At 43.9% G+C, this 24050-nt stretch overlaps 1 protein-coding gene across 1 annotated transcript in view; it reads left to right on the forward strand.

Annotated features, from left to right (window-relative positions):
- ankfn1a (ankyrin repeat and fibronectin type III domain containing 1a) overlaps nucleotides 1–24050 on the forward strand; it is a gene marked incomplete in the record, with an annotated part of 232233 nt that overhangs the window by 67277 nt on the left and 140906 nt on the right. The window contains 1 exon segment of the mRNA XM_029697427.1: nucleotides 13678–13715. Coding sequence (XP_029553287.1) covers nucleotides 13678–13715 — 38 coding nt within the window.

The raw sequence follows: 24050 nt of genomic DNA on the forward strand, positions 1-24050 counted from the left end.
GCACCTTACCTTGGCTCCATGCTGCACTCGCATAACAGGTAGTCAGCCTGCCACGCAGTCTCCTCGTGGAGTGCAATGTAATTGGCCATAATCGGTGTCCAAAAATGCAGATTACCGATTGTTATGAAAACTAATTAATCGGCCATTCCGATTAATCGGTCGACCTCTACTAGAGCTGGTGAAACAGAGTCAGGTTTCTAGGCCTCCTTGCTCGCACATGCTTTTTCAGTTCTGCCCACAAATTTTCTACGGGATTGAGGTCAGGGCTTTGTGATGGCCACTCCAATACCTTGACTCTGTTGTCCATAAGCCATTTTGCCACAACTTTGGAAGTATGCTTGGAGTCATTGTCCATTTGGAAGACCCATTTGCGACCAATCTTTAACTTCCTGACTGATATCTTGAGATGTTGCGTCAATATATCCACAACATTTTCCTCCCTCATGATGACATCTATTTTGTGAAGTGCACCAGTCCCTCCTGCAGCAAAGCACCCCCACAACATGATGCTGCCACCCTGTGCTTCACGGTTGGGATGGTGTTCTTCGGCTTGCAAGCATCCCCCCTTTTCCTCCAAACAAAAAGATGGTCATTCTGGCCAAACAGTTCTAATTTTGTTTCATCAGACCTGAGGACATTTCTACAAAAAGTGCGATCTTTGTTCCCATGTGCAGTTGCAAACCGTAGTCTGGCTTTTTTATGGTGGTTTTGGAGCAGTGGCTTCTTCCTTGCTGAGTGGCCTTTCAGGTTATGTTGATATAGGACTCGTTTTACTGTGGATACAGATACTTTTGTACCTGTTTCCTCCAGCATCTTCAAAAGGTCCTTTGCTGTTGTTCTGAGATTGATTTGCACTTTTCGCACCAAAGTACGTTCATCTCTAGGAGACAGAATGCGTCTCATTCCTGAGCGGTATGACAGCTGCGTGGTCCCATGGTGTTTATACTTGCATACAATTGTTTGTACAGATGAGCGTGGTACCTTCAGGCATTTGGAAATTGCTCTCAAGGATGAACCAGACTTGTGGAGGTATAAAATTATTTTTCTGAGGTCTTGGCTGATTTCTTTTGATTTTCCCATGATGTCAAGCAAAGAGGCACTGTGTTTGATGGTAGGCCTTGAAATACATCCACAGATAAACCTCTAATTTCAGAAGCTTCTAAAGCCATGACAACATTTTCTGGAATTCCCCAAGCTGTTTAAAGGCACAGTCAACTTAGTGTATGTAAACTTCTGACCCACTGGAATTGTGATACAGTGAATTATAAGTGAAATAATCTGTCTGTAAACAATTGTTGGAAAAATTACTTGTGTCATGCACAAAGTAGATGTCCTAACCGACTTGCCAAAACTATAGTTTGTTAACAAGAAATTTGTGGAGTGGTTGAAAAACGAGTTTTAATGACTACAACCTAAGTGTATGTAAACGTCCGGCTTCAACTGTGTGTGTATATATGTATGTGTGTGTGTATATATATATATATATATATATAAAAAATGTCTTACAGAGCCTTTCCATAAGTCCACTCAAGTTTCTTCAACTGTCTTCTGACTGTGATTAGAGTGATGTTGATGTTGTGCGGTGATGCCAGCAGATTCCGGATTGCCTTTGCCGATCGCTCGTCGTCTTCAACCATCAGTGAGTCGATGGCTTGAATAGTCTCGCTGGAAATGGAATACAATGTAAAAATGCGCAGCATACAGTAAAGACCACCAGTTGATTTATTTAAGCATTATTTTTAGCATTATAAGGCCTTCTTTACAGTGTTGTAGCCTACTGTACCTGTTCATTTTCCAAGGCTTTCATGTACGACGTAACACAGGCAAATAGCTCTGTCCGTGACCATAATCCCCAAGACTAACAGTATTTTACCAGCATGTTTAATTATTCAAGGGTCCTTTCTTTTCTCTGTGCTGGAGTTCTTTTTAAGAATGCAAAAGAAGCCATGTACCCTTGATGGGCTATCAGCAGGACAATAGACGCTTACCGAGTCCACCAAATGCATTTTTCCCCCCTGCATGGATCCATAACGAATTACTATGGGAATAAATATCACTGAATGACAGAAATATTGGATTAAAGTGCGTTAATGAAGGCAACAAATTGTTGCTTACTGGAACACCCAAATTCATCCAATTGTTATAATAGGATTTGAAGCAATAGCCTACCCGCGTGTGGTCAACTATTTCAGCACCGTTTCGTGCTGCTCTGAGAAAAGCATGAGGACTGATCTTGATAAATCAATGAGATTTTTATTTTCACTGAATCTCCGTTTGGGTATTTGTTAGCCTACAATTAGGGTGTGTAAATGTTAGGATTATTTTGCGCTTCACTCGCAGCCACTGTCACGGTTGTCGTTGGTGAAGGAGGACCAAAACGCAGCAGGTACGTGTATGCTCATCTTGCTTTTAATAAATACAAAATGAACACCAAAATAACAAAGAATGAACGATCAACAAAAAAACAGTCTGGTAAGGCACAAGGCTAACACAGAACAATCACCCACCAATAACAAACACAAACACACCCTAATATATGGGACTCTCAATCAAAGGCAGATAGACAACACCTGCCTTCAACTGAGAGTCCCAACCCCAATTAACCAAACATAGAAACACACACACTAGACTAACCATAGAATACATAAACATAGACCATCAACCAAAAACCCGGAAATACTAAATCAAACACCCTTTAAACAAACACAACACCCTGAACCACATAAAACAAATACCCTCTGCCACGTCCTGACCGAACTACAATACTAATTAACCCTTATACTGGCCAGGACGTGACAGCCACTTAGTAGCCTACTCCCGACCAGTCACGTTGTACAGCGCCATATTTTCCTGAGGGTTTCATTTTTCTTGGAATAGAAACACCATAATATTAATCAAATTAATTAAGCTACATTTCTTAAAATGAATCCCATATACTATGTTCTTACAAAAAGGTTTTAAATTCTCTAGTACAGGCAATATTAAAAACAGTCAAATGCTTTTCAAAGATGCCCTCTGGTGGTCAAACTAACACTAACTAGCATTAATGGCAACAATGGGACACTTTAGTAACGTGCCATAGAATCATGCTTCATCATTGGCAGTCTGACGGACGAATCTGGGTTTGGTGGATGCCAGGAGAATGCTACCAGCCTGAATGCATAGTGACAACTGTAAAGTTAGGTGGAGGAGGAATCATTTTCTGGGGCTGTTTTTCATGGTTCGATCTAGGCCCCTTAGTTCCAGTGAAGGGAAATGTTAACGCTATAGTATACAATGGCATTCTAGACAATTCTGTGCGTCTAACTATGTGGCAACAGTTTGGGGAAGGCCCTTTACTGTTTCAGCATGACATTGCCCCCGTGCACAAATCGAGGTCCAAACAGAAATGGTTTGTCGAGATCGGTGAGCAAGAACTTGACTGACTTGCACAGAGCTCTGACCTCAACCCCATCGAACACCTTTTGGAGGAATTGGAACACCAACTGCAAGCCAGGTCTAATTGCCCAATATCAGTGGCCGACATTGCTAATGCTCTTGTGGCTGAATGGAAGCAAGTCCTCGCAATGTTCCAACATCTAGTGGAAAGCTTTCTCAGAAGAGTGGAGGCTGTTATAGCAGCAAAGGGGGGACCAACTCCATATTAATGCCTATGATTTTGGAATGAGATGTTCGACGAGCATGTAGTGTAGCTCTTCTCTAGCACAAACTGTTCAAAACTAAAGACCTATTTTACCGGAGCTTAAAAAAAAAAATTCTGGCACAGATTTGTTGGGACGCTCTTAAAAGAGTGCACACAAATTTAGGAACTATGAAAGCTACCTTTTGAAATAAACCCTATTTTATCTGTAAAAAGCCTGTCACACAAAAATGTATTATTTGCAGATCAGATGAGATGGTCATTACCACGAAATAAATGAGAAGGGAAATTGTAGGTGTGCCGCAAAATGTTATATCCCATCAAGATTTAAAAAAAAGGTTGGGAATCACTGCTCTAATGTACTGTGCTCTACTATACCCTACTGTACTGTGCTCTACTGTACTGTGCTCTACTATACCCTACTGTACTGTGCTCTACTGTACTGTGCTCTACTATACCCTACTGTACTGTGCTCTACTGTACTGTGCTCTACTATACCCTACTGTACTGTGCTCTACTATACCATACTGTACTGTGCTCTACTGTACTGTGCTCTACTATACCCTACTGTACTGTGCTCTACTATACCCTACTGTACTGTGCTCTACTGTACTGTGCTCTACTATACCCTACTGTACTGTGCTCTACTATACCCTACTGTACTGTGCTCTACTATACCTTACTGTACTGTGCTCTACTATACCATACTGTACTGTGCTCTACTGTACTGTGCTCTACTATACCCTACTGTACTGTGCTCTACTATACCCTACTGTACTGTGCTCTACTGTACCCTACTGTACTGTGCTCTACTATACCCTACTGTACTGTGCTCTACTGTACTGTGCTCTACTATACCCTACTGTACTGTGCTCTACTGTACTGTGCTCTACTATACCCTACTGTACTGTGCTCTACTGTACTGTGCTCTACTATACCCTACTGTACTGTGCTCTACTATACCCTACTGTACTGTGCTCTACTGTACCCTACTGTACTGTGCTCTACTATACCCTACTGTACTGGGCTCTACTATACCCTACTGTACTGTGCTCTACTGTACTGTGCTCTACTATACCCTACTGTACTGTGCTCTACTATACCCTACTGTACTGTGCTCTACTGTACTGTGATCTACTATACCCTACTGTACTGTGCTCTACTCTACTGGACTGTGCTCTACTCTACTGGACTGTGCTCTACTGTACTGTGCTCTACTGTACTTGACTGTGCTCTACTGTACTGTGCTCTACTATACCCAACTGTACTGTGCTCTACTCTACTGGACTGTGCTCTACTGTACTTGACTGTGCTCTACTGTACTGTGCTCTACTATACCCAACTGTACTGTGCTCTACTGGACTGTGCTCTACTGTACTTGACTGTGCTCTACTGTACTGTGCTCTACTATACCCTACTGTACTGTGCTCTACTCTACTGGACTGTGCTCTACTGGACTGTGCTCTACTGTACTGTGCTCTAGTACTGTGCTCTACTGTACTTGACTGTGCTCTACTGTACTGTGCTCTACTCTACTGGACTGTGCTCTACTGTACTTGACTGTGCTCTACTGTACTGTGTTCTACTGTACTGTATTCGAGTTTACTCTACTTGAGTTTCTTACAATTTAAAAAAGGGCCCATGGACTCTTGATGTCTTGGTCTTGAGACCACACAAGACCACATACATTTGGTTTTAACTTGTCATGGTCTAAACTCACTGGGTCTTGGACTGGATCTTGGGACCAATGTCCCGGTATAAATCTTGGTCTTGGCTCGTGGATATTACCTTAGCCTTTGGTTTACAAACCAAAGGCAGCTCAATTTGAAGAAGACAATGCAGTATGACAGCGATGGGCAACTCCAGTCCTCGGGGGGCCTGATCAATGTCACCCTTTTTCCCAGGCTCCAGCTAAAAACACCTGACTCCAATAATCAATTAATCATAATCTTCCGTTTAGAATGCAATTAGGTTAATCAGCTGTGTTTGCAAGGGACAGGGAAAAAGTGTGACACCACTCCGGCCCCCGAGGACTGGAGTTTCCCATCCCTGCTTTATGATCATTGGCTGATCACTCTCAACCTATACAGTGAGGGGAAAAAAAGTATTTGATCCCCTGCTGATTTTGTACGTTTGCCCACTGACAAAGAAATGATCAGTCTATAATTGTAATGGTAGGTTTATTTGAACAGTGAGAGACAGAACAACAACAAAAAAATCCAGAAAAACGCATGTCAAAAATGTTATAAATAGATTAGCATTTTAATGAGGGAAATAAGTATTTGACCCCCTCTCAATCAGAAAGATTTCTGGCTCCCAGGTGTCTTTTATACAGGTAACGAGCTGAGATTAGGAGCACACTCTTAAAGGGAGTGCTCCTAATCTCAGTTTATTACTTGTATAAAAGACACCTGTCCACAGAAGCAATCAATCAATCAGATTCCAAACTCTCCACCATGGCCAAGACCAAAGAGCTCTCCAAGGATGTCAGGGACAAGATTGTAGACCTACACAAGGCTGGAATGGGCTACAAGACCATCGCCAAGCAGCTTGGTGAGAAGGTGACAACAGTTGGTGCGATTATTCGCAAATGGAAGAAACACAAAAGAACTGTCAATCTCTCTCGGCCTGGGGCTCCATGCAAGATCTCACCTTGTGGAGTTGCAATGATCATGAGAACGGTGAGGAATCAGCCCAGAACTACACGGGAGGATCTTGTCAATGATCTCAAGGCAGCTGGGACCATAGTCACTAAGAAAACAATTGGTAACACACTACGCCGTGAAGGACTGAAATCCTGCAGCGCCCGCAAGGTCCCCCTTCTCAAGAAAGCACATGTACATGCCCGTCTGAAGTTTACCAATGAACATCTGAATGATTCAGAGGACAACTGGGTGAAAGTGTTGTGGTCAGATGAGACCAAAATGGAGCTCTTTGGCATCAAATCAACTCGCCGTGTTTGGAGGAGGAGGAATGCTGCCTATGACCCCAAGAATACTATCCCCACCGTCAAACATGGAGGTGGAAACATTATGCTTTGGGGGTGTTTTTCTGCTAAGGGGACAGGACAACTTCACCGCATCAAAGGGACAATGGATGGGGCCATGTACCGTCAAATCTTGGGTGAGAACCTCCTTCCCTCAGTCAGGGCATTGAAAATGGGTCGTGGATGGGTATTCCAGCATGACAATGACCCAAAACACACGGCCAAGGCAACAAAGGAGTGTCTCAAGAAGAAGCACATTAAGGTCCTGGAGTGGCCTAGCCAGTCTCCAGACCTTAATCCCATAGAAAATCTGTGGAGGTTCGAGTTGCCAAACGTCAGCCTCGAAACCTTAATGACTTGGAGAAGATCTGCAAAGAGGAATGGGACAAAATCCCTCCTGAGATGTGTGCAAACCTGGTGGCCAACAACAAGAAACATCTGACCTCTGTGATTGCCAACAAGGGTTTTGCCACCAAGTACTAAGTCATGTTTTGCAGAGGGGTCAAATACTTATTTCCCTCATTAAAATGCAAATCAATTTATAACATTTTTGACATGCATTTTTCTGGATATTTTTGTTGTTATTCTGTCTCTCACTGTTCAAATAAACCTACCATTAAAATTATAGACTGATAATTTCTTTGTCAGTGGGCAAGCGTACAAAATCAGCAGGGGATCAAATACTTTTTTCCCTCACTGTAGGAATCCCCACCTAGTTGACTACTTTTAAATGCTGGATGCCATCAATGGCCATGTCTTTTCTAAAATGAGTTATATTCATCTAGAGTCCTCCATTTATCACTATGATTGATACTTGACACCAAAACACCTGTTATTTTGCCAAAATAAAGATAGATAAAGTAAACATTTAAACATTTAACAACATAATTCAGTCAGTCAACAAGTTTCACATTCATACAATCAACATTTTACATTTTACAGAGAACTATTATAGAGATACATTTTCTCTAAAGGAAATGTAAATGTTTTGAAATCAGGCTAAAAACCTTACTTTTACATATTTGTATTTTCATGTATGCAAATTCAATTTCTACAATGAATCTGTAATAGAAAGTTCATCAAAATGGTCACTACTGTGCATTTCGGTAGTGACACATGTTGTGGGGTGTTAAGGAATTCACGTACGTATTTCAAATATCCAATACAAACAAAGTTTGTGAGTAGTATAATGTCTATGTGACATACAGTTCAGGAAGACGTGTGCTGAAAGTTAGTTTGGTGAAAAAAATTCAATAAAAATGGAACACCCAATTTGCACCACTTCTGTATAATGACCCATAATGGTGCAATACTTTTGACCACGGCCAATAGGGAATAGAATGCACTAAAAAACTTCATATGAGAATGACATCCTCTTTATTGATTCAGTGGAGTGTGTCTTATGGGCAGGCTTATTTCTGACCCTGGTATACAGTGTGCGATGCATGTAATTGCTTTATAATGTAAATTATAATGGATTTAATTGAAAGGGGAATTTTAAGTGCTCAAAGTGGTTTATTATTGAACAGCATAGGGACACTTGGGGTATTAAATGTCCCTCCCTCTCACTTCAGAATGCAGAGGTAGCGCTATACCTCCACTGGGACAGACAGACAGACAGATGGACAACATTACCTATGGGCTGTTTTAGTATGCAAACCTAGCTCTACCTTTAGCTGGAACAGATGGACAGACGGACAACACCTGTTTAGGTATGCTCCTGCTGTAGCTCTGCACTATAACCTGTTTCGACAGACGGACAGATGGAGGCTGTAATACAAGCTGTAATGCAAGCTGTCCAATACACTTAACATTTTCCAAAGCACATGGCCTGATAAAAGAAATCGTTCATTGTGAGGGAACTATGACCATGAAGAAATGTTCGCTCCTAGGACAAAAGGTGGATAGGTAGCATCTTTACACAACAGCACGAGTTGAGAACATGTGCAGACCTCACAGGAGCCCTGGTTGTTGATGCATTACCACGAACAGGAGCCCTGGTTGTTGATGCATTACCACGAACAGGAGCCCTGGTTGTTGATGCATTACCACGAACAGGAGCCCTGGTTGTTGATGCATTGCCACGAACAGGAGCCCTGGTTGTTGATGCATTGCCACGAACAGGAGCCCTGGTTGTTGATGCATTACCACGAACAGGAGCCCTGGTTGTTGATGCATTACCACGAACAGGAGCCCTGGTTGTTGATGCATTACCACGAACAGGAGCCCTGGTTGTTGATGCATTACCACGAACAGGAGCCCTGGTTGTTGATGCATTACCACGAACAGGAGCCCTGGTTGTTGATGCATTACCACGAACAGGAGCCCTGGTTGTTGATGCATTACCACGAACAGGAGCCCTGGTTGTTGATGCATTACCACGAACAGGAGCCCTGGTTGTTGATGCATTACCACGAACAGGAGCCCTGGTTGTTGATGCATTACCACGAACAGGAGCCCTGGTTGTTGATGCATTGCCACGAACAGGAGCCCTGGTTGTTGATGCATTGCCACGAACAGGAGCCCTGGTTGTTGATGCATTACCACGAACAGGAGCCCTGGTTGTTGATGCATTACCACGAACAGGAGCCCTGGTTGTTGATGCATTACCACGAACAGGAGGACGTTGTTCTTATTCTGGTTAGAACCACTCCATTATGAGGTACACAAGAGCCGGCCCTGGCTGCTAGTTGCTGCTGACACCATCTCAACTAGCCATACTCTGAATAGTCTTACCCCGGGAGAGAATACACCAGATTCCACTCCAGGGAGCTTCAAGGCTTTGCAAGGAGAAGGAACATGGGAGAAAGAGCGAGGGAGGAAAAAAGAGAGCGACAGATATGTTGACCTATGTTACATGTGCCCTGAGTACAACCGCCTAGAGTTTTATAAATAGAACATTTTGATTTCTTTCAATAATGTATTATCTGTGTTGTTAGGTTATTTATTACTTACCAGTTTCCCATCAGACTGCGCAGGGACATGTAGCCGACAGCGATGTGAGAGGGCATTGAGTGTTTGGATGATTTCAGAGTCACGACTGTCTCCTGTGTGTGCGTGTGTGTGTTTTGTCTCTGGGTGTGTATGTGATGCTTACAGCTCCCACTCTTCTCATGTAGTGGTTTGATGAGCGATAGTCTCATTTTAGAGCTGGCAGGAGACAGAATCTGTCCTTACAAAGAGAACACAGCACATCCATTATACTGCTGCTCAAACACACTGGTACAACACAGCACACTGAAACACATCAGAGAAGGCACTGGAATAAAACAGATTGTAATCTGGGTGGTTCGAGCCCTGAAATCTGATTGGCTGACAGCCATGGTATATCAGACCACATACCACGTATGACAAAACAATTATTTTTACTGCTCTAATTACGTTGGTAAACAGTTTATAATAGCAATAAGGCACCTCTAGGTTTGTGAGATATGGCCAATATAGCCTGGCTAAAGGCTGTATCCAGGCACTCCACGTTGCGTCGTTCTTAAGAGCAGCCCTTAGCCGTGGTATATTGACCATATACTACACACCCTCTAGCCTTATTACTTAAATAGAAGAGAGGTGAATAGAATGTGATATAATAAAATTAAATTGAACGTCGTTGTCCATCTTGTAATAGAAATCCCTGTTTCGATATGTAAGGTTGTGTCTTTTCTGTTTATTAAAGTCAGCGTAACGTACACACAGCTATAATGATAGTCATTTTCCCTCAGCATTCTGCCACGTTGTTACGACAACAGAGCATTTACCCCCTGCCACCAGTGCATTAGTGCATGATTGTTTCTTGGAAAAATGTCTCTCTTCAATTGGAGGGTGTGTGTGTGTGTTTGTGTAATGAATTGTTTCTTGGAACGTGTTCTTTAATTGAAATACTGTATAGTGTACAGTGACGTCGTCAGCAATAACTAATACAAGGAAACTAGTTTGTTCTATAGCCATATAAAACCATAGAAACCCTTGAGCTTTCTCAGTAAACCTACATTTGGAAAGTATTCAGACCCCTTGACTTTTTCCACATTTTGTTATGTTACAGCCTTATTCTAAAATTGATTAAATTGTTTCCCCCCTCATCAGTCTACACACAATAATGACAAAGCAAAAACAGGTTTTTAGAAAGTTTTGCAAATTTATACAAATAAAAAATGTGGTATAACATTTACTTAAGTATTCAGACTCTTTACTCAGTACTTTGTCTAAGCACCTTTTGCAGCGATTACAGCCTCGAGTCTTCTTGGGTATGACGCTACAAGCTTGGCCCACCTGTTTTTGGGGAGTTTCTCCAATTATTTTCTGCAGATCCTCTCAATCTCTGTCAGGTTTGATGGGGAGCGTCACTGCACAGCTGTTTTCAGGTCTCTCTAGAGATGTTCGATTGGGTTCAAGACCGGGCTCTGCCTGGGCCACTCAAGCACATTCAGAGACTTGTCCCGAAGCCACTCCCACGTTGTCTTGGCTATGTGCTAAGGGTTGTTGACCTGTAGGAAGGTGAACCTTTACCCCAGTCTGAGGTCCTGAGCGCTCTGGAGCAGGTTTTCATCAAGGATCTCTCTGTACTTTGCTCCGTTCATCTTTCCCTCGATCCTAACTAGTCTCCCAGTCCCTGTCGCTGAAAAACATCCCCACAGCATGATGCTGCCATCACCATGCTTCACCGTAGGGATGGTGCCAGGATTCCTCCAGACCTGACACTTGACATTGAGGCCAAAGAGTTCAATCTTGGTTTTGTCAGACCAGAGAATCTGGTTTCTCCTTTTGGAAAACTCCAAGTGGGCTGTCATGTTCCTTTTACTGAGGAGTGGCTTCCGTCTGGCAACTCTACCATAAAGGCCTGATTGGTAGAGTGCTGCAGAGATGGTTGTCATTCTGGAAGGTTCTCCCATCTCCACAGAGGAACTCTGGAGCTCTGTCAGAGTGACCATTGGGTTCTTGTTCACCTCCATGACCAAGGCCCTTCTTCCGCGATTGCTCAGTTTGGCCGGGCGGCCAGCTCTAGGAAGAGTCTTGGTGCTTCAAACTTCTTCCATTTAAGAATGATGGATGCCACTGTCTTCTTGAGGACCTTCAAAACGGCATAAATGTTTTGGTACCCTTCCCCAGATCTGTGCCTCGACACAATCCTGTCTCAGAGCTCTACGGACAATTACATTTGACCCCATGACTTGGTTTTTGCTCTGACATGCACTGTCAACTGTGGGACCTTCTCAAAGATGATCAATGGAAACAGGATGCACCTGAGCTCAATTTCGTGTCTCATAGCAAAGGGTCTGAATACTTATGTAAATAAGGTATTTCTGTTTAGAATTTTTTTATTTCTAAGACCTGTTTTCAATTTGTCATTATGAGGTATTGTGTGTAGATAAGAATAAGGCTGTAACATAACAAAATGTGGAAAATGGAAAGGGGTCTGAATACTTTCTGAATGCATTGTATATATAAAAGCATGTGGACACCCCTTCAAATTAGTGGATTCGGCTATTTCATCCACACCCGTTTCTGACAGGTATATAAAATTGAGGACACCGCCATGCATTCTCCATAGACAAACATTGGCAGTAGAATGGCCTTACTGAAGACCTCAGTGACTTTCAACATGGCATTGTCATAGGATGCCACCTTTCCAACAAGTCAGTTTGACAAAGTTCTGCCCTGCTAGAGCTGCCCCGGTCAATTATCGGTGCTCTTATTGTGAAGTGGAAACGTTTAGGAGCAACAACAGCTAAGCCTCGAAGTGGTAGGCCACACAAGCTCACAGAACGGGACCGCTGGGTGCTGAAGCTTGTAGCAAGTAAAAATAGTCTGTCCTCAGTTGCGACACTCACTACTGAGTTCCAAACTGCCTCTGGAGCAATGTCAGCACAATAACTGTCCGTCAGGAGCTTCATGAAATGGGTTTCCATGGCTGAGCAGCCACACAAGCCTAATATCACCATGCGCAATGCCAAGCGTCAGCTGGAGTGTTGTAAAGCTCGCCGCCATTGGACTCTGGAGCAGTGGAAACGCGTTCTCTGGAGTGATGAATCACACTTGACCATCTAGCAGTCCGACAAACTAATCTGGGTTTGGCAGATGACAGGAGAACGCTACATGCCTGGATGCATAGGCCAACTGTAAAGTTCAGTGGAATAATGGTCTGGGGATGTTGTTCATGATTCGGTCTAGGCCCGTTAGTTCCAGTGAAGAGAAATCTTAACGCTACAGCATACAATGACATTCTAGACGATTCTGTGCTTCCAACTTTGTTGCAACAGTTCCTGTTTCAGCATGACAATGCCCCCATGCACAAAGCGAGGTCAATACAGAAATGGTTTGTGGAAGAACTTGACTGGCCTGCACAGAGCCGTGACCTCAACCCCATCGAACACCTTCAGGATGAATTGGAACGCCGACTAGCCCAACAGGCCTAATAGCCCAACATCAGTGCCCAACCTCACTAATGGTCTTGTGGGTGAATGGGAGCAAGTCCCCGCAGCAATGTTCCAACAGCTAGTGGAAAGCCTACCCAGAAAAGTAGGGGCCAACTCCATATTAATGCCCATGATATTGGAATGATATGTTCGGTGAGCACATACCTTTGGCCACGTAGTGTAAAACCAGTTAATATTGTATGAAGGTCATCTGAAGAGAATAATAGCTACACCCTACATTTCACTTCATGGGACCACGTTGGAAACAAGGGGATTTGCTTGAACGTGTTATCTCTGGTTTGTACTCAGTGAATCCTTTTCCAATCAATCAACTCCTCTTTTTCTTAATTCGTCCATTCTCTGCGGAAGTAGTCCACATATGTCTTGCTTTCCCAACACAGTTTTAGTTCAGTGAGATACATACTGTTTTACTATTTAACCTTTACCATTTAGCCTTTACGTCTGGTCTTTCCAGGAAAACTAAGGGAACTGAAGGGTGGGGGGACTATTGGCTAAATATTGATCCACTTTACTGAGACAATTTATGTAGAATGGAATTTCCCATGAATTGATGTTGCATTATGCATTCGTAGCTCCGTGCTCAAACATACAAAATGATGATCTTCTCTTTTCATCCTCTACAGAGTCTTGGATCCACAGGCAGATACGAGACCAGGAAGAAGTAAGTGTCCTCTTGTTTCTTGTGTCTCGCTGTCTGGCAGCTGCACAATTGGGATTGTAGATAGAGGGCGTGTCCCAAATGGCACCCTTTTCCCTACATAGTGCACTACTTCTGACCAGAGCCCTATAGTTGTGGTCAAAGGTAGTCCACTGTAAAGGTAATGGGGTGCTATTTGGGACGCAGACTTTGCATGTCATTATCAGAGCAGTCTCTGGTAATTACAGTAGAGAGATTTGTAAAGAAAAATCAGGAGTTGATTATAGTTGTCTATTGTACCCCCGTTCTAAGCACTTTGTGCATCTGGAAAAGCAGTATATAAATCCAATCAGTTATTTTTGTAAATAGTCTGCAGCTCAACAAGTTTACTAATTTGTTTCTAGTTTATTCTCAGGTCACATTTTCTCTATGTCCCCACTGCAGAGTGTACAATGTTTTATACGAATGAATAAATAGCTTAAGCCACGTTGTAGCAATAATGAACCTCTTCGAAGACCTTTCGGGCTCACTGCTCTGAGCCAATAGGGTCTCTCTGACGGAGAGTGTGTAAGAGATCTCTTGATTGGATAACATGATGCGACCAACCTGTTGTGGATAGTGAATTGCTCAGTATAATATTCTTTTGTCTTTTGCATATTTTACTTAATTCCCAGTAGCTATAATTGCTATTTTGTGCATTGTAATACATTGATTAGTATTACACTGCACATTTACAGCTTTGGCATTTGCTAGTTAATTAGCCAATCCAACAGCACTTACTGTATAGTGTTAGGTGGATAGCAGTGTCTGGCCTTGGCAGCTTAGCGGCCGTTACCTGGGGCATGTTGATGGAATATTATTATACTGTGTTAGGATGCCCAAGGACTTCCGTAGCCATGGAGATTAATGTGCGTATTATCAGAGTGCCCTTGGATCTGGGATCCATAGTTGGGTGGAGGGGGGCGTGTCTGTGTGCACGTGTACAACCATACTGTCCCTTATACCGCAACAATAATTGGGCAAAAGATCAGCATTTGGCTGAAGACAGTCAAACAATAGGTGACCAGACATTCAAATCACCTGATATTAGTACGTTTGAAATAGACGATACTTTAACATTTCAGTCATGAAAGTCCAAAACAACCACCTACAAGCACGCGCACGCACGCACGCACGCACGCACAGGCACACACACAAACACACACATATGTTCATGTCAGAGGTGTGGAAACGTTTTTTATTTAACCTTTATTTAACCAGGAACAGAGAGAGAGAGAGAGAGACACACACACACGCACACAACCCATCTGTGTGTTCTGCAAATACATGGTTGTCATGATGTCTGCCGAGAATGTAGTGTACAGCACTTTCTAACCTCTAACGTTGATCTTCACCACTTACCCTAACCTTAACCTTTAACCCTAAACCCCAGGTCAACAAGAAAAAGCTCAAGTACTCTAGGACGGCATGTACTCTAGCCTAGCGGTTAGAACATTGAGCCAGTAACCAAAGAGGTTGCTGGTTCAAATACCCAACAAGGTGAACAATTTGCCAATGTGCCCTTGAGCAAGGCACTTAACCCTAATTTGCTCCAGGGGTGCAATACTACCATGGCTGACCCCTGTAAAACAACACATTTTACAGGGGTTATTGTGACAATAAAAATAAATAACATCTCAACACATCAACTATGACACAATCCCATACCCTATTCTGCCTATACCAGGCTACCATAGGTTAAAGAAGAGCCTTTTGAATGGAATCACTATAGAAGTCCATTGAGCTTTCTCCTGTCTGCCACACATACCAATAGGCTCTAGTGATTGATGAATGAATGGAGGGGTTTGGGTCTGTCTGTAGTGTGTGTGTGGAGGGGCTATAGTCTTGTGTAATGCATCTCTTCTATGTGTTCTCTAAAGCCTCTACTTAGACCCAGGGTGTGTGTTGGGTCTGCTGTGTCCCCTTTCTTACCTCTACAAAGTCTCTATTCAAACTCCTCAATGGACCTCTGTAAGGCATTATCAGAGGAGTACAGTGTGTGTGTGTGTGTGTGTGTGTGTGTGTGTGTGTGTCCATGAGTGCGCCCTTGTACTTGTGGCACATGAGCAATCATGTACAAGACCCTCCCTTGCTCAACTCAAAGCAGAATTGTGAAAGCCCCTAATTCCTGAGACAGTGTGAAATGGAGCAAACCCCTCCAGGATGAAACTAATCAACCTGATTGCCTATTTATTAGCTATATCCCCTGGCCTATCTCTTCCGAACGCTGCCACTCTTATACCATTGGGTGTGTCACCATGGCAACCCACAGCCAGAAACGGCACTTCATAATAGTTCCGCGGGCCCCACTGGCTCTCACTGCAGATAATGTAGTCATTGTGTGTGTAGAACATCAGTCGATCACACACACAATATGCAGTCATTCACATACACACACACTTGCCTACTTTGCTCTCCCTTTGACTGCCAGTGTTGCAGTAGCTGTTTCTCTCTGTCTTTTGATTATCTGAGTTGAGATCATGCAACAGTACAGTACCTTTTCTCTGTCGCTCTGTCTTGTACCTGCCAGTCCATTGTGTGTCGGCCAGAGTGTAGGCCATCCAAGATGGCGTAGCAGTCACACGTCTTTGTCCTGTCGTGTCCCTTGTATATCTTTTTATATATTTTTACATATTTTTCTTCGCATATCTTTTAAATATATTTTCTTAAACCTCAACTCCTAAATACTCTCCTGTAACCCGCCTCACCCAATGTGGCGTGGATCTGTTTTTTTTCTAAAGTATTTCTATTTACTTCGGATCTGGAACCCCTCAACTGAAGCTAGCCAGCTAACTACCTACCAACTAACAGTCATCAAACCATTGCTAGCGGTCATCAGCTAACCTTTAGCTCGGAAAGCTCTCGCCAGTTCGAACAATGTGACTCAAACCAGAGCATAACGGACCTATTATTATTTTACATTTTTTTCCCCCATATCCCGGAATTCCTACCACAAACTCTGAACATTTTCATCTGGATCTTCGCAACTAGCTAACCGCAATCCCGGGTGACTACTCCTGGCTAGTGTTTCCATCCCGGGGCAAGCACCAATTAGCCTGAAGCTAGCCTGGCCAGGGCTCCTGTGCTACCACCGAAGCTCACTCCTGGGCTACAATATCCGGACCCCTTCTACTCCAACAGGCCCCTCAGGCGTGACGTCCGCTGAAGGCCCATTCGGCTAACCGCGGCCTACTAGCTACCTAGAGCTACTTGGAATCCTACTAATTCCACGACTGGTCTATCGACGTCACCGCACGAAGAGGCAAAAACAGACTTACCCCCAAGGCTAACTTGCTAGCACCGGTCTGTTAACTGCTAGCTTGCTTGCCCCGGTCTGCTAACTGTTAGCTTGCCTGCCCCGGTCTGCCAACTGCTTGCTTGCTAACCCGGTCTGCTAACTGCTAGCTTGCCAGCCCCGGTCTGCTAACTGCTTGCTTGCTAATCCGGTCTGCTAACTGCTAGCGTGTTAGCCCCGGCCTACTAACTGTTAGCTTGTTAGCATCGGACTGCTAACTGTCTGAAGCGCCGTGTCCCCAGTCAGCCCAACCACTCACTGGACCCATATGTTCACTTGGCTCGCATGCCTCTCTCTAATATCAATATGCCTCGTCCATTACTGTTCTGGTTAGTGATTACTGTCTTATTTCACTGTAGAGCCTCTAGCCCTGCTCAATATGCCTTAACCAACCATGTTGTTCCACCTCCTACATATGCGATGACATCACCTGGTTTAAACGTCTCTAGAGACTATATCTCTCTCATCATTACTCAATGCCTAGGTTTACCTCCACTGTACTCACATCCTACCTTACCTTTGTCTGTACATTATGCCTTGAATCTATGCTATCGTGCCCAGAAATCTGCTCCTTTTACTCTCTGTTCCGAACATGCTAGACGGCCAGTTCGTATAGCCTTTAGCCAGACCCTTATCCTACTTCTCCTCTGTTCCTCTGGTGATGTGGAGGTTAATCCAGGTCCTGCAGTGCCTACCTCCACTCCTATTCCCCAGGTGCTCTCATTTGTTGACTTCTGTAACCGTAAAAGCCTTGGTTTCATGCATGTTAACATTAGAAGCCTACTCCCTAAGTTTGTTTTACTCACTGCTTTAGCACACTCTGCCAACCCGGATGTCTTAGCCGTGTCTGAATCCTGGTTTAGGAAAACCACCAAAAACCCTGAAATCTCCATAGCTAACTATAAGATTTTCCGCCAAGGTAGAACTGCCAAAGGGGGCGGTGTTGCAATCTACTTCAAAGATAGCCTGCAGAGTTCTGTCTTACTATTCAGATCTGTACCCAAACAATTCGAGCTTCTACTTCTAAAAATTCACCTTTCCAGAAACAAGCCTCTCACTGTTGCCGCTTGCTATAGACCTCCCTCTGCCCCCAGCTGTGCCCTCGATACCATATGTGAATTGATTGCCCCCCATCTATCTTCTGAGCTCGTGCTACTAGGTGACCTAAACTGGGACATGGTTAACACCCCGGCCATCCTACAATCTAAGCTTGATGCCCTCAATCTCACACAAATTATCAATGAACCTACCAGGTACAACCCCAAATCCGTAAACACGGGCACCCTCATAGATGTCATCCTAACTAACTCGCCCTCCAAATACACCTCTGCTGTTTTCAATCAAGATCTCAGCGATCACTGCCTCATTGCCTGCATCCGTAATGGGTCTGCGGTCAAGCGACCACCCCTCACTGTCAAACGCTCCCTAAAACACTTCAGCGAGCAGGCCTTTCTAATCGACTTAGCCGGGGTATCCTGGAATGACATTGACCTCATCCCGTCAGTAGATGATGCCTGGCTATTCTTTCAAAGTGCCTTCCTCACCAATTTAAATAAGCATGCCCCATTCAAAACATTTTGAACTAGGAATAGATATTGTCCTTGGTTCACTCCAGACCTGTCTGCCCTTGACCAGCACAAAAACATCCTGTGGCGTTCTGCATTAGCATCGATTAGCCCCCGTGATATGCAACTTTTCAGGGAAGTTAGGAACAAATATACACAGGCAATTAGAAAAGCTAAGGCTAGCTTTTTCAAACAGAAATTTGCATCCTGTAGTACTAACTCAAAAAAGTTTTGGGACACCTTAAATCCATGGAGAATAAGAGCACCACCTCCCAGCTGCCCACTGCTCTGAGGCTAGGAAACACTGTTACCACTGATAAATCCACTATAATTGAGAATTTCAAAAAGCATTTCTCTACGGCTGGCCATGCTTTCCACCTGGCTACCCCTACCCCGGTCAACTGCCCGGCACCCTCCACAGCAACCCGCCAATGCCCCCACCATTTCTCCTTCACCCAAATCCAGATAGCTGATGTTCTGAAAGAGCTGCAAAATCTGGACCCATACAAATCAGCAGGCCTAGACAATCTGGACCCTCTCTTTCTAAAATTATTTGGCGAAATTGTTGCAACCCCTATTACTAGCCTGTTTAACCTCTCTTTCGTATCGCCTGAGATTCCCAAAGATTGGAAAGCTGCCGCGGTCATCCCCCTCTTCAAACTGCTAGACCCAAACTGCTACAGACCTATATCTATCCTACCCTGTCTTTCTAAGGTCTTCGAAAGCCAAGTTAACAAACAGATTACCGACTATTTCAAATCCCACCGTACCTTCTCGCTATGCAATCTGGTTTCAGAGCTGGTCATGGGTGCACCTCAGCCACGCTCAAGGTCCTAAACGACATCATTACCGCCATCGATAAGAGACATTGCTGTGCAGCCGTATTCATCGACCTGCCCAAGGCTTTCGACTCTGTCAATCACCACATTCTTATTGGCATACTCGACTGCCTTGGTTTCTCAAATGATTGCCTCGCCTGGTTTACCAACTACTTCTCTGATAGAGTTCAGTGTGTCAAATTGGAGGGCCTTTTGTCCGGACCTCTGGCAGTCTCTATGGGTGTGCCACAGGGTTCAATTCTCGGGCCGACTTTCTTCTCTGTATACATCAATGATGTTGCTCTTGCTGCTGGTGATTCTCTGATCCTCCTCTACGCAGACGACACCATTCTGTATACTTCTGGCCCCTCTTTGGACACTGTGTTAACTAACCTCCAGACGAGCTTCAATGCCATACAACTCTCCTTCCGTGGCCTCCAACTGCTCTTAAACACAAGTAAAACTAAATGCATGCTATTCAATCGATCACTGCCCGCACCTGCTCTCCCGTCCAGCATCACTACTCTGGACGGCTTTGACTTAGAATATGTGGACAACTACAAATACCTGGGTGTCTGGTTAGATTGTAAACTCTCCTTCTAGACTCACATTAAGCATCTCCAATCCAAAATTAAATCTAGAATCGGCTTCCTATATCGCAACAAAGCGTCCTTCACTCATGCTGCCAAACGTACCCTCGTAAAACTGACCATCCTACCGATCCTCGACTTCGGTGATGTCATCTATAAAATAGCCTCCAACACTCTACTCAACAAACTGGATGCAGTGTATCACAGTGCCATCCGTTTTGTCACCAAAGCCCCATACACTACCCACCATGGCGACCTGTACGCTCTCGTTGGTTGGCCCTCGCTTCATACTCGTCGCCAAACCCACTGGCTACAGGTCATCTACAAGTCTCTGCTAGGTAAAGCCCCGCCTTATCTCAGCTCACTGGTCACCATAGCAGCACCCACTTGTAGCATGCGCTCCAGCAGGTATATCTCACTGGTCACCCCCAAAGCCAATTCCTCCTTTAGTCGTCTTTCCTTCCAGTTCTCTGCTGCCAATGACTGGAACGAACTGCAAAGATCTCTGAAGCTGGAGACTCATATCTCCCTCACTAGCTTTAAGCAGCAGCTGTCAGAGCAGCTCACAGATCACTGCACCTGTACATAGCCCATCTGTAAACAGCCCATCTATCTACCTACCTCATCCCCATACTGTTTTTATTTATTTATCTTGCTCCTTTGCACCCAAGTATCTCTACTTGCACATTCATCTTCTGCACATCTTACATTCCAGTGTTTAATTGCTATATTGTAATTACTTCGCCACCATGGCCTATTTATTGCCTAAACTTACCTCATTTGCATAGACTTTTTGTTTTCTTTTGTTCTACTGTATTATTGACTGTATGTTTTGTTTATTCCATGTGTAACTGTGTGTTGTTGTATGTGTCAAATTGCTACGCTTCATCTTGGCCAGGTCGCAGTTGCAAATGAGAACTTGTTCTCAACTAGCCTACCTGGTTAAATAAAGGTGAAATAAAAATAAAATAAATAAAGTGTTTGTGAAGCTTGTAGAGTCTAGATTCTAGAGGAATGCTGGACCATGATGGGAGCTGAGAAAAGGAGCTGGAGAGAGGAGGAATGTGTGTGTGTTTATGTGAAAGTGTGTGTGATTGAGTGTTGATCCGTGTGCTTGTTGACGTGTCTGAAGCTGTGCGTTGCAGCCAGCCAAAAGGCTTTAGTGCGTCAGATCACTGGATTTACTGGGCTTTACTAAGCTAGGACACTGGATCAATCCTACCACCCACAAACAGACAGCCTGGCAACATACACAGTTTTGTTCTTCTATCCTCGTGGGGACCTAATATTGATTTCCATTCAAAATCCAATTTTCCCTAACCATAAACTTAACTCGTAACACAAACCCTAAACCTAACCCCTTACCCTAACCATAATTCTAACCCTAAGCTTAAAATAGCCTTTGTCTTCATGGGGACGTGGGAAATGTCCCAACGAGGGAGAATTTTCCTTCTTTTACTATCCTTGTGGGGACTTTTGGGGATCTTAGGTCCCCACAAGGATTGAAGAACCAACCAACACACACACACACACACACACACACACACACACACACACACACCAGCTGCTGCTGTTCCAGAGAACAGAAGTTTCAGTGCTTGTCATCATGATGGGGTTGGAGTGCCAGTGGTCCCCTCATCTGCTTTCACCTCTCCATTCCTCTTCCTCCCTTCATCTTCCCACACCTCCCTGTCTGTGCTTTAGGACACCTGTCTGATTTACACCTGTCTGAGTGGACTAATCCATTGCGTAGGCCGTGGGGATGGCACACCATGTCACGCCCTGACCATAGAGTTATGGTCAGGACATGACATGGTGTGCCATGTCATGAAGCGACGTTTATTTGAGCACCTCTCGTTGTTGTGATATCCATTATGTTGGCTTCAAACTATACTGAACAAACATATAAACGCAACATGCAACAATTTCAAAGATTTTACTGAGTTACGGTTCATATAAGCAAATCAGTCAATTTAAATAAATTAATTTGGCTCTAATCTATGGATTTCACATGACTGGGAATACAGATACAGTGCATTTGGAAAGTATTCAGACCCCTTCCCTTTTCCCACATTTTATGTTACAGCCTTATTCTAAAAAGGATTAAATATAAAATAATCCTCATCAATCTACACAAAATACCCCAGAATGACAAAGCAAAAAAACAGATTTTTGACATTTTTGCTAATGTATTAAAAATAAAAAACAGAACCTTTATTTACATAAGTATTCAGACCCTTTGCTATGAGACTCGAAATTGAGCTCAGGTGCATCCTGTTTCCATTGATCATCCTTTAGATCTTTCCACAACTTGATTGGAGTCCACCTGTGGTAAATTAAATTGATTGGACATGATTTGGAAAGGCACACACCTGTTTATATAAGGTCCCACAGTTGACAGTGCATGTCAGGGCAAAAACCAAACCATTAGGTCGAATTATTTGACCGCAGAGCTCTGAGACAGGATTATTTCGAGGCACAGATCTGGGAGAGGGTACCAAAACATTTTTGCAACATTGAAGGTCCCCAAGAACACAGTGGCCTCCATCATTTTTAAATGAAAGAAGTTTGGAACCACCAAGAATCTTCTTAGAACTGGCCGACCGGCCAAACTGAGCAATCGGGGGAGAAGGGCCCTGGTCATGGAGGTGACCAAGAACCCGATGGTCACTCTGACAGAGTTCTTCTGTGGAGTTGAGAGAACCTTCCAGAAGGACAACCATCTCAGCTACACTCCACCAATCATGCATTTATGGTAGAGTGGCCAGACAGAAGCCACTCCTCTGTAAAAGGCACATGACAGCCCACTTGGACTTTGCCAAAAGACACATAAAGTACTCTCAGACCATGAGAAACAAGATTTTCTGGTCTGATGAAACCAAGATTGAACCCTTTTGCCTGAATGCCAAGCGTCACGTCAGGAGGAAACCTGGCACCATCCCTATGGTGAAGCATGGTGGTGGCAGCATCATGCTGTGGGGATGTTTTTCAGTGGCAGGGACTGAGAGACGAGTCAGGATCGTGGGAAAGATGAACTGAGCAAAGTACAGAGAGATCCTTGATGAAAACCTGCTATGGAGCGCTCAGGACCTCAGACTGTGGCAAAGGTCCCTTCCAACAGGACAACCATCCTTAGCATACAGCCAAGACAACACAGGAGGGGCTTTGCGACAAGTCTCTGAATGTCCTTGAGCGGCCCAGCCAGAGCCCGGACTTTAACCCGATCTAACATCTCTGGAGAGACCTGAAAACAGCCGTGCAGCGACGATCCCCATACAACCTGACAGAGCTTGAGAGTATCTACAGAAAAGATGAAGAGAAATCCCCAAATACAGATGTGCCAAGCTTATAGCGTCATACCCAAGAAGACTTGAGGCTGTAATCACTGCCAAAGGTGCTTCAACACATTTAGTAAAGGGTCTGAATACTTATGTAAATGTAATATTTCTTTCTTTTTTTTTCAATTTGCCAAAATTTCTAAATAACTGTTCGTCATTTTGGGGAATTGTGTGTAGACTGATGAGGGGAAAAAACGATTTAATCAATTTTAGAGTAAGACTGTAATGTAACAAGATGTGAAAAAAGTCAAGGAGTCTGAAAACCTTCCGTGTGCACTGATTGTTGGTCACAGATACCTTTTAAAAAAAAGTAGGGGCGTGGATAAAAAAAACTCAGTATTTGTCTCATGCAGCCCGACACATCTCTTTTGCATAGAGTTGATTTGGCTGTTGATTGTGGCCTGTGCAATATTGTCCCACTCCTCTTCAATGGCTGTGCGAAATTACTCAATACTGGCGCGAACTGGAACACGCTGTCATACATGTTGATCCAGAGCATCCCAGTCATGCTCAATGGGTGACATGTCTGGTGAGTATGCAGGCCATGGGAGAACTGGGACATTTTCAGCTTTCAGAAATTGTGTAAAGATCCTTTACACTTTGGAAAGGGAAAGGGGGTTGGAAAGGGGGTTGGGCCTTTTTGCGGCATGCTTGTAAGGCTTTGATTGTCTGAAATGGTTCCAACAACTCTTTTACTGTTGTCCTTCGTAGTTG

This window comes from Salmo trutta, chromosome 18, assembly GCF_901001165.1.
Source record: "Salmo trutta chromosome 18, fSalTru1.1, whole genome shotgun sequence".
Taxonomy (NCBI): domain Eukaryota; kingdom Metazoa; phylum Chordata; class Actinopteri; order Salmoniformes; family Salmonidae; genus Salmo; species Salmo trutta.